Source organism: Nansenia antarctica (genome assembly GCF_963989245.1).
Source record: "Nansenia antarctica genome assembly, chromosome: 11".
NCBI lineage: Eukaryota > Metazoa > Chordata > Actinopteri > Argentiniformes > Microstomatidae > Nansenia > Nansenia antarctica.
The window spans coordinates 26146920-26159800 of record NC_137681.1 but is presented as its reverse complement, the minus strand read 5'-3'; the positions used below and the strand labels follow the sequence as shown (position 1 = coordinate 26159800).

Genomic DNA, 12881 nt, shown 5'->3' with positions numbered 1-12881 from the left:
TTTGACGCACCTGTATATATACGTGTGAGCAGCCGTTATTCATGTGACATATTTGGTCGTTATTCATCGCGAGTAACAAAGCCAGTGAAACAGGATTGTGTAAATTAGCTAGCTAGCAACAGAAGATTAGAAGCATTATTCACTAACTAAAAAACCTTATTTCTGTCATACACAGTTACTACTTTGAATCCTCATCAACATGGTAAGTTTTACTAGCTAGCTAAGGAGTACATTGTCTTGTGGTTTTCAAAGTAGGTAAGCTAGCTATCCGGCTAGTAAGCAAGTCCAGTTTAGCTAGCTACTAGCCAGACATTGTCTTAACGAAGTAAATCTTTCTGTGGCAAATGAACGACATTGAATGCGAGATTGTGGTGTCTCAAAATCGATCTGGTTTTTTCTCCGTCTAGCGTGAATCCATCCATGTCGGCCTGGCCGGAGTGCAGATCGGGAACGCCTGCTGGGAGCTGTACTGCCTGGAGCATGGGATCCAGCCCGACGGCCAGATGCCGAGTGACAAAACCATCGGCGGGGACGACGACTCCTTCAACACCTTCTTCAGCGAGACAGGGGCCGGAAAACACGTCCCTCGGACTGTGTTTGTGGATCATGTGGGCGAGGGCATGGAGGAGGGAGAGTTCTCAGAGGCCAGAGAGGACCTGGCAGCCCTGGAGAAGGACTATGAGGAGGTGGGAGTCGACTCTGTGGAGGGAGAAGCTGAGGAAGGGGACGAGTGACCCCACTCATTCAACACATTTTGCAGTGTTCTCTGCTGTTAATTATTAATAAAGTTCTGTTTTGTTCCCCCATATGTTATTTGTTATTTTTTATCACGTAAAAAGTTTATGTTCGTGCGTTCGTAAATTCACTCTGAGAGCGCCGGAACGCATACTGGGTTCAACGTCATCGAGCGAAGTCATTTGATTGGACAAGAGGCGTTCTATGAGCGCTGATCAGATTTCCAGAGCGTATTTACGAACGCACCCTTGGTGTTCCTGTAATTCCTCCTGCTGCCACGTGAACGCTGCTCTTGTACCTTTGGTCCTGTCTGAGGTAAAGCTTCTCAAGTTACCACAGTTAATCCACCTCTAAGCACAGTTAAATCACACCAGCTTAGCGGGCCGTAACTATTGCTTCAACTACATTTATCTGGTTCACTCAATATTTATGTTGTCATGGTTGCCCCCAGATAGCTGGTTTATTGTACAAGCCAGCCAACTCTGTTGTCATGGCAATTGTGACAGTAATAGGAGATGGTGTAGACAGCTAGGGGAGACCAGGAGAGATCTAATGACTCAGATAAGACACTCAGACTCTTACTATCAAATATGGTAAAAATGTTTATTGAATAAAGAAAGGCAAAATAGGAAATAAGTTCTCGAAGATATAACCACAACCTCCATCAACCTTGTTTTGATTTATAAATATGACGTTGATTGAACATCATCAGAACACAAGATGACTAATCGTCTTATGGGTAAAAGGCTAAAGGTCTGCATCCCAATTCCCCACACCATCTTTGAAGTAGACACTTGTCCACTGGCCTACACAGATTTAAAAGCATAGAGATTGGTGTAAGCGTGGTGCGAGTGGACAACTGACTCTTCACTTCTGGTAGATGGATGGAGAATTAGTCCACAGGCTGTTTCAGAGAGACTGAGCCAGGCACCATGGGGTGAGTGCCCCCTTCTTGGACATCTTAGGTGGAGGAACGTGAACCCATCGATACATACATGAACCTGTTAGTCACTTCACCCACACAGAGGAAGATGCCATATATATATATACACTTTCTGACTGATCTTCTGATCTTTTCCCCATATCCCTTGAATAGTTCTAACCCTCTGTGCATGATTAGGTTACAAACACAATCCCCACAAATAACTACACAACGTAAACCAAAGCAGGCAAAATAAACCACAACCCCCTATATCCTTACTAAATCATCATGTATGTTAATAAATGTGTTATATTATATGACAGTGTGTATGCCCGGGCACACCACTACTATGAAATCTCAGGTTGGACAAATGTAGTGATACTACATCAACTATACAAAATGTCCACTTCACTATAAGTTGTTATATAATTTCACTTAAACTTTGGGTTCATCAAAAATTATTCATCATTAGTGTTCAAAATGACTCACGCAGTGGAAATAACACGTCCTTAAGGGCAGTTAATATCAACACTCACTTGATTAATAACTCCTTCAAAACAGAATGTTTCATTTGGCAAAATGGTTCTGCAAGCGCATCATTCCGATGAACATTCGGCTACGTATCATATCTGACGATCCAAGTCATTGATAAAAGGTAACATACTGCACACGTATAATACAAATACCTGCAAACAAAAACAAAAGCCATATACCGTAATAACACGACTTCTCATTGACTTAAACTCTCCAGTGTTCCTCCTCCTCCCTTCCCAAAGAAATCTAAAATCGGAACTCTTGAGTTCACTTTTATTTGTATTAACGCCTCTGGCAGCCAAAGTGCTGTTCTGTCTGTCTGTCTGTCTGTGGGTCTGTCTGTGGGTCTGTCTGTCTGTCTGTGGGTCTGTCTGTCTGTCTGTCTGTCTGTGGGTCTGTCCGGCCTCGGGCCTCAGTCTCTCCGGAGGTTGTTCAGCCTCTCCTCCAGGTCTGCGTCTGCGTCCGCCAGGGCCGGCTGTGGCTCCGCCTTCTTCCCCCCCGCCACCGACAGGCTGCCCCCCGTGGACGGCAGGTCTGAAGGGACAAAAAGGGAAATTGTACAAAAAAATCTGTCACAATCACTATAGACACGCGACCAGGGGGAGGTATTCCATCAACGTTGCTAAAGGAAAATCCAGGTTTATTTTGATAATGTCTTGCGGGACTTAACAAAAAAACAAGACTAGATTTTCCTTTAGCGAAGTTGATGGAATACCCCCCTGGTGCTTGGTATTCAAAGCTCAGATGTTTTCCGTCATCTAGTAGAGACACACTGTTGGTATGAGTGTGGACGGACAGATGGACTAGTCGCGAGCTCAGTCATTTGACGGTGTTTCTTACTTGATAGTTCGTCTGAGAGGTTCAGACCCAGCTCATCCAACACCTGGGACACGACTGCATCACTGAGGATGAAACAATGACAGAGTTAGTGCTCTAGAAACCAAACATATACATCTCACAATAGTACACCTAAAGAAATGAATAGGTTTGACATAACATTCACAAATATACTGTATATAGTGTACTATAGTGTACTATAGTGCAACAAGAGGAGAAAAAACACTGGATAAGGTATACCAACATCAAACGTGATTACAAGGCTAGACCGCTAGCTCATCTAGGCATGTCTGACCATGTGTCAATCCTCCTGATCCCAGTATACACTACCATGAGGAAAAGTGCTCCCATCACCACTAAGACTGTCAGAACCTGGCCAGAAGGGTCCGCTCCACTGCAGATCTGCCTAAATGACACCTCATGGCAGGAATATGAGCATGAGGACCTGGAACAGTTCACGTCGTCGGTTCTGAACCACTTAGTGAACTGCACCAACTCAGTCACCGTGGACAAACAGGTCCGGGTCTACCCCAACACGAAGCCATGGATGACTGGGAAGGTCCAAAAACTGATCAACGAGAGGGACAACGCCTTCTTCGCAGGGAAGGGCACACCGCTGTACAGCACCACCAGGGCTAACCTAAAGCGCGGCATCAAAGAGGCCAAGGCAGACCACAGAGAGAAGATTGAGGAATGCTTCCTGAGCAACGACTCCATGCGGATGTGGCAGGGGGTTCAGCACATGACAAACTTCAGAGCCAACAGGCTCACAGCCGCAGAGGACGACCCCCTGCTGGCGGAAAAGCTGAACTCCTTCTACGCCCGGTTCGACGAGGGGCGAACGGAGGTAACCACAACACAAACACCACTCTCTCCAGCTCTCAGCAGCCTCACCCTCACAGAGCATGAAGTGAGACGCGTGCTGAAGGCGGTGGACCCCAGGAAAGCCTCGGGGCCGGATGGCGTCCTGGGACGGGTGCTGAGGGACTGCGCCGACCAGCTGGCCGGGTTTTTCACCAACATCTTCAACCAGTCCCTGTCCCAGGCCACCATCCCACCCTGCCTGAAAACCTCAACTATCATCCCAGTCCCGAAGAAAAGCACGGTGAGCTGCCTAAACGACTACCGCCCGGTGGCACTCACACCAATCATCATGAAGTGCTTCGAGAAACTAGTCCGGGCCCACATACTCACACGCCTCCCGCCCAACCTGGATCCATACCAGTTCGCCTACAGAGCCCACAGGTCCACAGAGGACGCCATCGCGACGACTCTCCACGCCACTCTATCCCACCTGGAGAGGGGAAACAGCTACGCGAGACTGCTCTTTGTGGACTTCAGCTCCGCCTTCAACACCATCCTTCCAGACAGGCTAGTGACCAAACTACTAGACCTGGGACTATCACACTCTATATGTGCATGGATCAAGGACTTCCTGACCGACCGCCCCCAGAGGGTGCGGGTGGGCCCCCACACCTCCACAGCCCTCAGACTCAGCACTGGGTCCCCCCAGGGCTGCGTGCTAAGCCCCATCCTCTACAACAGTCAGTGTTTCCTCTACATGCATTTATTCGTGGCGGGCCGCCACAATTGAATTTCCTCCGCCACCATTCAGATTTCTCAAAAAAAAAAAAAAATTAGGCCGCTTTTCAGACCTTCACAGCGCTAGACACACCCACAAGCGCGAAGCGACGCGCTTGCAAAACTGTTTTGTGATTGGTCGAATACATCTAGGCTGCGTCTAGTCTACAAACTACTTCAAATGTTACAATCCATTACAGATTGATTAGCAACGCTGCATCAGCACGACGGTGGGTTATTGCATTCTATGGTTCGTGTTCTTATACCAGTGCTCAGTATACAAGTATTTTAAATGAACATTCGTAATGTAGTCTGATGTTCATGGTCAACTAAATCAGGCTATTTTGTGAAACAATTATGTTTCCGCTACCTTAGAACTACTTCAAGTAATTGCCAGAAATGTTAGCTAGCAATGTTAGCTAGCTATGTGTTCATAAATTCCTGGTTCCATTTTCAGATGAGTTTGTATTTCAAACGAAAAGTACCAGAAGATGAGGAAGATGGTCAGGTAACCACACATAGTGAAAAATATGATGATAAATACGATGTAATAATATGATGAGACGGTATGATATGGCACGTGTGTGGTGGTCTTGCGGCCTGTCTCGTTCCAGCGAGTCAACTCGTATACATTGTGCGCTCTGCGCTGCGGGCTAACGATCTTGTAACTTCGCAAACAATAGCAGCATTTAAAATGTTTTTTTAAAAAGTTTCGTTTATGTTCAACTGGAAAAGGTAGTGAGCACAGAATTTCGTGTTTTGAATCTGCTAAAATTGCCTTTTAAAAAAGCAACAACAACCATAAAGCCTCCATAATGATAATGAAAAGAAGGGGAGACGATTTTTTTATTGACAACGGAATTACATGCTGGAAAAACATGCAGACACAGACAATAAGAGACACACGGGAGAAGTACGGGAAAACATTTTATTTTTTTTGGCCATCCTCGAGTTTTGGCTGAAATTACGTCGTTGTTTTGAGCTCGCGTGCGCGTTTCATGCGCGTGCACGCGGAAAAAATCAGCGCTGTCAGCGCTACCCACCACCATTGTAAAAATTCCTGGAGGAAACACTGACAGTCATGTCAAAGTCAAATACACAGGGGGCCAAAATAAAAAAAATGGTACAAGTGGAGGGCCGGGCTGGTTCAATGTTTATTAAAACTCGCAATTATTGCACATATTGAACCAATACCAATAACACAACCTATATTGCACTTAACATTAATCATTCAATTAAATTAAGTAAAACATAAATAAAATCAGTTGCAATATTTTCTCAAGGCTCTTTCAGTAATAAATTGAAAACGTTTTTTTTTCTTCTTTTTTTTAACAGGTAAACAGCTAAATGTAATTTTCCTTCAAAGCTCAATGGCAAGATAAATGCTAAAATGAAACAGCATGCATTAAAAACAAATCAGTGTGCTGCTCTGATCCTCACCAATGATTGTCTTTTATAATAAAATTAGAAAAGTTAGTGCAAACTTGCAAAAGTGCAAAACAGAAGAAAAAAAAACGAAAAAAAAACGACCCCTATTTCCAACAGACTCCCCTTCCCCGCCCCTCCTCCCCTCCCCGCCACTGCAACGCGGACAGAAATTGTGTACTTTGCAAAGTTCATTTCTTAGGCAACATTTCCCTGGGTCCATTCAACTGGAGAAAAAAATAATAATTCCCTTCAAAGAAATATCAAGTCCAAGTTATTTCTGCTCACTTGTCTGAGGCTGAGCCCGATACTTGGTGTCTCATCTTGAGTACGGTACAAGTTCATTAATGTTTGGGGTCAGGCTCTGAGCTGAGGAAATCCTCAGGATTGAGTTCAGGTGTTCATCAGTAAGATGCACATGTCCAAGATGCTATGTGATGTTTTGTTTAGTTTCATCAACGAAAACAGTAGTTCACACACGTATGTGCTGCCAAACATAGACAGCGTGCGAGCAACTTGGGTGCGCAGCTCAGGCATTGTGTCGGGGATGAAACGAGCAAACTCAGCAGCGCCCACGAACTCATATTTTGCCTTCAGTGTGTCATTACACTGGAGCTCAATCAGCGCCATTTGGAGATTTGTTGGTGCACTTTCCACGTCAACTGCAAATGGATTGCTGAGCAGTTGAAGCCTGCTTTTTTGGGCTTCAAAGTTGGAAAATCTCCGCCTGAATTCGGCAGCAAGTATGCCGAGTTTGTCAGCAAACGGTGTACTCGGGAACACTCGGGAATTGACGGCGATGTTTCGGCCTCCACTGTGACTGTGCTGCTGCTGCTCATGACGAGTACTGAAGTGAAGAGAAGACGCGGGGTCGCGCTCGCTCGCGGGCACTCGGTACGCGCCAATGCACTCGCAGTGCATCTTGGGACTTGTAGTATTATGGTGCTGCGGGCACATAATACTGCGGGCCGGTTTTAATAGTAATTAAATATCATCCCGTGGGCGAGAGAGAACTCATTCACGGGCCTGATCTGGCCCGCGGGCCTTGACTTTGACACATGTGCTCTACAACCTCTACACCTACGACTTCACCCCCGTCCACCCCAGCAACTCCATCGTAAAGTTTGCAGACGACACCACCGTGGTGGGCTGCATCTCGGGGGGGGGACGAGGCGGCATACAGGGATGAGGTAGAGCAACTGAGCAAGCTGTGCAAGGTTAACAACCTGCTGCTGAACAAGTCAAAGACCCAGGAAATCATCGTGGACTTCAGGAGGAAAAAGTCCGAGATCCAGCCCCTGCTCATCGACGGAGAGAGCGTGGAGAGAGTCTCAACCCTCCGATTCCTGGGGGTGCACATACAGGATGACCTGTCCTGGAAGGACAACACAACAGCCCCCATCAAGAAGGCACAACAGCGGCTCTACATCCTGAGAGTCCTCAGGAAGGAACACAGCAAGCAGGAGATACTGGTGACCTTCTACCGCGGCGCAGTGGAGAGCATCCTCACCTACGGCATCTGCAACTGGTTCTCCAGCTGCACAACCGCGGAGAGAAATGCGCTACAGAGAGTCGTGAGAACAGCCCAGAAGATCACCAGCGCCCCCCTCCCCTCTCTGGAAGAGCTGTACAACACACGCTGTCTCAGGAAGGCCTCCAAGATCTCCAGAGACCCAACCCACCCTGGGTACGAACACTTGACCCGGCTGCCTTCGAAAAGGCGGTACAGGACCATGGCCGCAAGGACAAACAGACTGAAGAACAGCTTCTACCCCAGGGCCATCCAGGCCCTGAACACAGCAAAGACCTAGGTTCTGGGCCCTGGACAGTCTGGACGGATTGATGGCAGCTGCTGGACTGAAAAAATCAGGTGTAGTGCTGAGGCACAAATATGTACATTTCAAGCCTGCAAACTGCGACACTTTAAATGAATGTGCAATAACACTATGTGCAATATGACAACCCTAGTCGTCTATCTGTACAGTATAGTATAGTGCAGGGGTGCCCAATACGTCGATCGCAAAGGTAGTATGGGTAGATCGCATGGCATTGAACAAAACGGGGAAAAAAAAAAAAACGGGAAAAAAAAAAGAAAAAAAGAAAAAAGTTCGCCTATCATCCATCCTCACTATGGCTTTTGCCACTTGATTGACGTACAGGTAAGCCAGTCTGAGATCTGATCTTTTCACCTACACCTAACACGCGGTTCACCACGCATGCGCAGTCAACAGCACCAACTACAAAATACAAAATACCTGCGAGACTAATTACCTAGGTAGCCTTCCAATTTCTACTATTTACTATATAATACTAAATAAAGGCTATACAAATGAGTGGGGAAGCTGGACCAAGTAAGAAACCAATAACGTATAACTTCCATCCAGAATGGGAGGAGGACTTTTACACAATGTGATATTGGAAATGCGTCTGTCTGATCTGCAAACCTACGATGGCTATTTCGAAGAAGGGAAATGTGGCAAAAGAGCGAAAACGTACGGCTGCAACGATAGCTTCTTATCGCGTCAGTCACGTTCTTGTTAAACACAAGAAGTCATTCAAAGACGGCGAAATTGTGAAAAAAGTTTCTCGAGGCTGCAGATTGCCTTTTCGATGACAGATCCACAGTGGCTGATGACACCTTGCAACCAGCTCCTACAGCCCTGACTATTAGAAACTAGCTGCCTCCTCCCAGTGCCAGGTCTCCCACTAAGGTAGAGAAATGCATTTATTTCCTCCTTTCAAACTAGGGAACTACCTGTTTTGTATCTGGTTTACTTTTCTGTTTGTTGGATCAGTAGGCTATGGTACTGCAGACTGGCTGTCAGTGTGTGAGTGAGAGAAAGTGAGTCTGTGTGTGTGTGTGTGTGTGTGTGTGTGTGTGTGTGTGTGTGTGTGTGTGTGTGTGTGTGTGTGTGTGTGTGTGTGTGTGTGTGTGTGTAAGAGAGTGAGAGAGAGAGAGGGAGAGAGAGAGGGAGAGAGAGGGAGGGTTTGTGCTATGGCTCCCTATGCAGACTGGCAAATGTGTGTGTGTGTGTGTGTGTGTGTGTGTGTGTGTGTGTGTGTGTGTGTGTGTGTGTGTGTGTGTGTGTGTGTGTGTGTGTGTGTGAATGTGTGTGAGCGAGAATAGCAAAGAGGGAGGGTTTGTGATGGTCTTCTCCTGTGGCTGTGTGACAGAGAGAGGGAAAGTGTATTGTGAGTTTACTATGCAGGCTGGGAACTGTGTGTGTGTGTGTGTGTGTGTGTGTGTGTGTGTGTGTGTGTGTGTGTGTGTGTTTGTAGTACGTGCATGTACGTTTGCGATGTTGAAACTAGACTGGTAGATCTTGGCAGACTGGCTACTTGAAAAGTAGATCTTGGTTCCAAAAAGTGTGAGCACCCCTGGTATAGTGGATAGTGTACATAGCCTTTATTTATGTAAACCAGCTCCTTCCCTTCTTGTGTTTTTTTTAGTTTTTTTTTTCTTTCCTAACACCAGGGGAGCCACCCCTCCTAAATTTCGTTGTTTGGTACCTGTACTGTAGCAATGACCATAAAGACCATTCATTCATTCATTCATTCATTCATTCATTCATTCATTCATTCATTCATTCATTCATTCATTCATTCATATATCTGCAGTGTTTAAACAGTGCAGGATGGCTTCAGGTTTTGAGATTTACGATAACTTCTAAAGCCATTCTGGATGGACTGCACTTACATAGCGCCTTTATCCAAAGCGCTTTACAACGGCCTCTCATTCACCCATTCACACACCGATGGCGGCAAGCTACCATGCAAGGCGCCGGCCCGCTCACTGGGAGCAATTTGGGGTTCAGTGTCTTGCCCAAGGACACCGCCAACCTTGCGATCATTAGTACGGCGGCTCTACCTCCTGCGCCACAGCCGCCCCTCTTTCTCTCTCCTCTCTCGCCCCCATTCTCTCTCTCTGTCTCTACAAACGTCTCTGTTCTGAGTCCCTACCTCTCCTCTCTGTTCTGAGTCCCTACCTCTCCTCTCTGTTCTGAGTCCCTACCTCTCCTCTCTGTTCTGAGTCCCTACCTCTCGTCTCTGTTCTGAGTCCCTACCTCTCGTCTCTGTTCTGAGTCCCTACCTCTCGTCTCTGTTCTGAGTCCCTACCTCTCCTCTCTGTTCTGAGTCCCTACCTCTCGTCTCTGTTCTGAGTCCCTACCTCTCCTCTCTGTTCTGAGTCCCTACCTCTCCTCTCTGTTCTGAGTCCCTACCTCTCCTCTCTGTTCCCTACCTCTCCTCTCTGTTCTGAGTCCCTACCTCTCCTCTCTGTTCTGAGTCCCTACCTCTCGTCCTCGTCGTCTTCGTCCCCCATGGCGTCGTCGATCGCATCGTTCATCATCTCCTCCTTCATATCCATGATTTCACTCTGTCGCTCAAAGTCCATCATGATCTTCTGAATCTGCGGCAACTTCAACTGTGGAGAGGAAGGAGGTGAACATGTGAGATCAACCGATCAGATTGGATTAACTTGATGTTGATTGATCAGATTGGCACAACTGGCAACAACAGAAACTTGAAAACGTGATGCTTTGAAGTGATTACATTTTCAAAGTTTTCAGATTTTTTTTGAGTGGGGAAGTCCCACTCTTATATTTTTAATTTTTACTGGATAGTACAGGAAAGTAAGGAGGAGAGGGTATGTCAGCAGGGCATGGGCCGGAATCTATCCCTTGCCAACATGGGCATAATGTAATGTAGGCTATGGTGCTAAACCCCTGGACCGCACCAGGCCTCAAAAGGATTCAATGTTCACTGGTAAGTCATCAAACACTGAATTGGATTCGGACTTTAACCAGAATCGTACGGAAAGAGATTCCTGGCCATCGGACGGGCTGGTCAGAACACAAACGCTCCGTGTCTGAGGCGTGTCTCGGGGCGAACAAGACGCTCACCTGTCTGTTCATGGTGGCCATCGCCTTGGTGACGCCCTTCATGGCCTGCGCCATGCTGTTGTTGGACTTGAGCGTCTGGATCTTCAGGCTGACCGCCTGGATGTTGGCCCTCATCATGATGAACTTCTTCACGTAGCGCCGCGTGCGGACCAGGTCCTTGGCCATGATCTTGACAGCGTCCTGACATGAAAACAACACCACCCTCATTATGGAACTATTTATTTTCCGTTTTATATACTTTTTCTTTTTATGTTATTTTTTTCTGAGTGGGGCAGTCCCACTCATATTTTTCATTGTATTGGACAGATACAGTGAAGACAGACAGGAAAGTAAGGAGAAGAAGGGAGAGAGGGTAGGTCAGCAGGGCATGGGCCGGATTCGAACCCATGCAGACATGGGCATAATGTGTGCACTGTAGACCGCGGTGCTAGACCACTGGACCACCCCAGGCCATGGTGCTGGACCACTGGACCACCCCAGGCCATGGTGCTGGACAACTGGACCACCCCAGGCCATGGTGCTGGACCACTGGACCACCCCAGGCCATGGTGCTAGACCACTGGACCACCCCAGGCCATGGTGCTAGACCACTGCACCACCCTAGGCCATGGTGCTAGTACCAGACCACTGGACCACCCCAGGCCATGGTGCTAGACCACTGGACCACCCCAGGCCATGGTGCTAGTACCAGACCACTGGACCACCCCAGGCCATGGTGCTAGACCACTGGACCACCCCAGGCCATGGTGCTAGACCACTGGACCACCCCAGGCCATGGTGCTAGACCACTGCACCACCCTAGGCCATGGTGCTAGTACCAGACCACTGCACCACCCTAGGCCATGGTGCTAGTACCAGACCACTGGACCACCCCAGGCCACTTCCATTTTATACTTAAGCCCCCCTCCTTTTTTTTTTACCCTCCTTCCTCTATCACCATCTGGCCCCCAATAGAATATGAGACTATTCAAAACAACAGCTGATGATCGACGACATCAAGTATCAACAACTCTTACTGTTATACATCCCCTTAAATCCCCAATCCTTTCAACCGTTTAGCCTCCACCCTCGCCCGGCGTGATGATAAACAACCTTGATCTCCATTCCTTTGTCCTCCCTGATCTCTCACCATCTGTCCCTGTTTGGCCATTTTCTTGATGTCAGCGATGATCTTCTTCTCCTGTTGCTCCAGCCGTTGCCTCTCTTTATCCAGGTCCCTCATCGCACGGTTCAGAGCCCTCTGGTTCTGCCTCAGCATCTCCTCCGGTGTCTTCCTCTTCCCAAACAGGAAATCCATCTGCACACCAAACCAGGAACAATGACTCATGCAGAAAAAAGCCTCAAAACAACAGGGGTATCAGTACAAGGCTTTATAACCTAAACCTAAACAAAAGTATAACATTTCTCTGAACTTGATAACTGGTCGGTCGTCATCCTGGTGCAGACACTAGTTAATGCCATTGTTACATGATCAGAGCGTCATAGTCTGTGACAGAGAGCTGACATGTTCAACTACTTGTTTGTAATCTGACACTCAGTTGTTCAATGGCTTCTATTCTTTTAATTGCTAGTGTGTTATTGAAGACCAATGAAGCACCTAAGACAATTCACGTCACTGATCCGATTTCACAAACAGGTCGTTGGATATATTCTATATAAACTCTATGACGGTGTAATAACGCCTTTATAATAACGTGTTTCTCTGAGGCGGTTTGTTCATAGGGCTTGGCTTAGCTGAGTTAGCTAACACTGGCGAGATGAGTAGGAAGCTAGCTGTTTCAAGTTCTGGAAGCTAGCTAGCTATCTAGACGTTATTCAGCTTCATCTCACCGTGTATGGAGTCTTTCGTGCGGATTTTCCAGAAGAAAGGACTGTTTTTAGACGGGTTAATATGGATAGTCTGGCTATTTGTTGTCTTGCATAAACTTCCGTATAATGACGCTTCA

The 12881-nt window shown here is 47.1% G+C and overlaps 1 protein-coding gene across 1 annotated transcript; it reads right to left on the bottom strand.

The window, feature by feature from the left end:
- Positions 1 to 1334: 1334 nt before the first annotated feature.
- On the bottom strand, positions 1335 to 12881 carry chmp2a (charged multivesicular body protein 2A). Its single transcript, XM_080542090.1, has 6 exons — positions 12766 to 12881; positions 12065 to 12232; positions 10936 to 11115; positions 10327 to 10457; positions 3032 to 3093; positions 1335 to 2725 (listed from the first exon to the last, which is right to left on the bottom strand). Exons 2-6 carry the CDS (start codon positions 12230 to 12232, stop codon positions 2604 to 2606), a joined length of 663 nt encoding a protein of 220 aa, XP_080398216.1. The 5' UTR covers positions 12766 to 12881; the 3' UTR covers positions 1335 to 2603.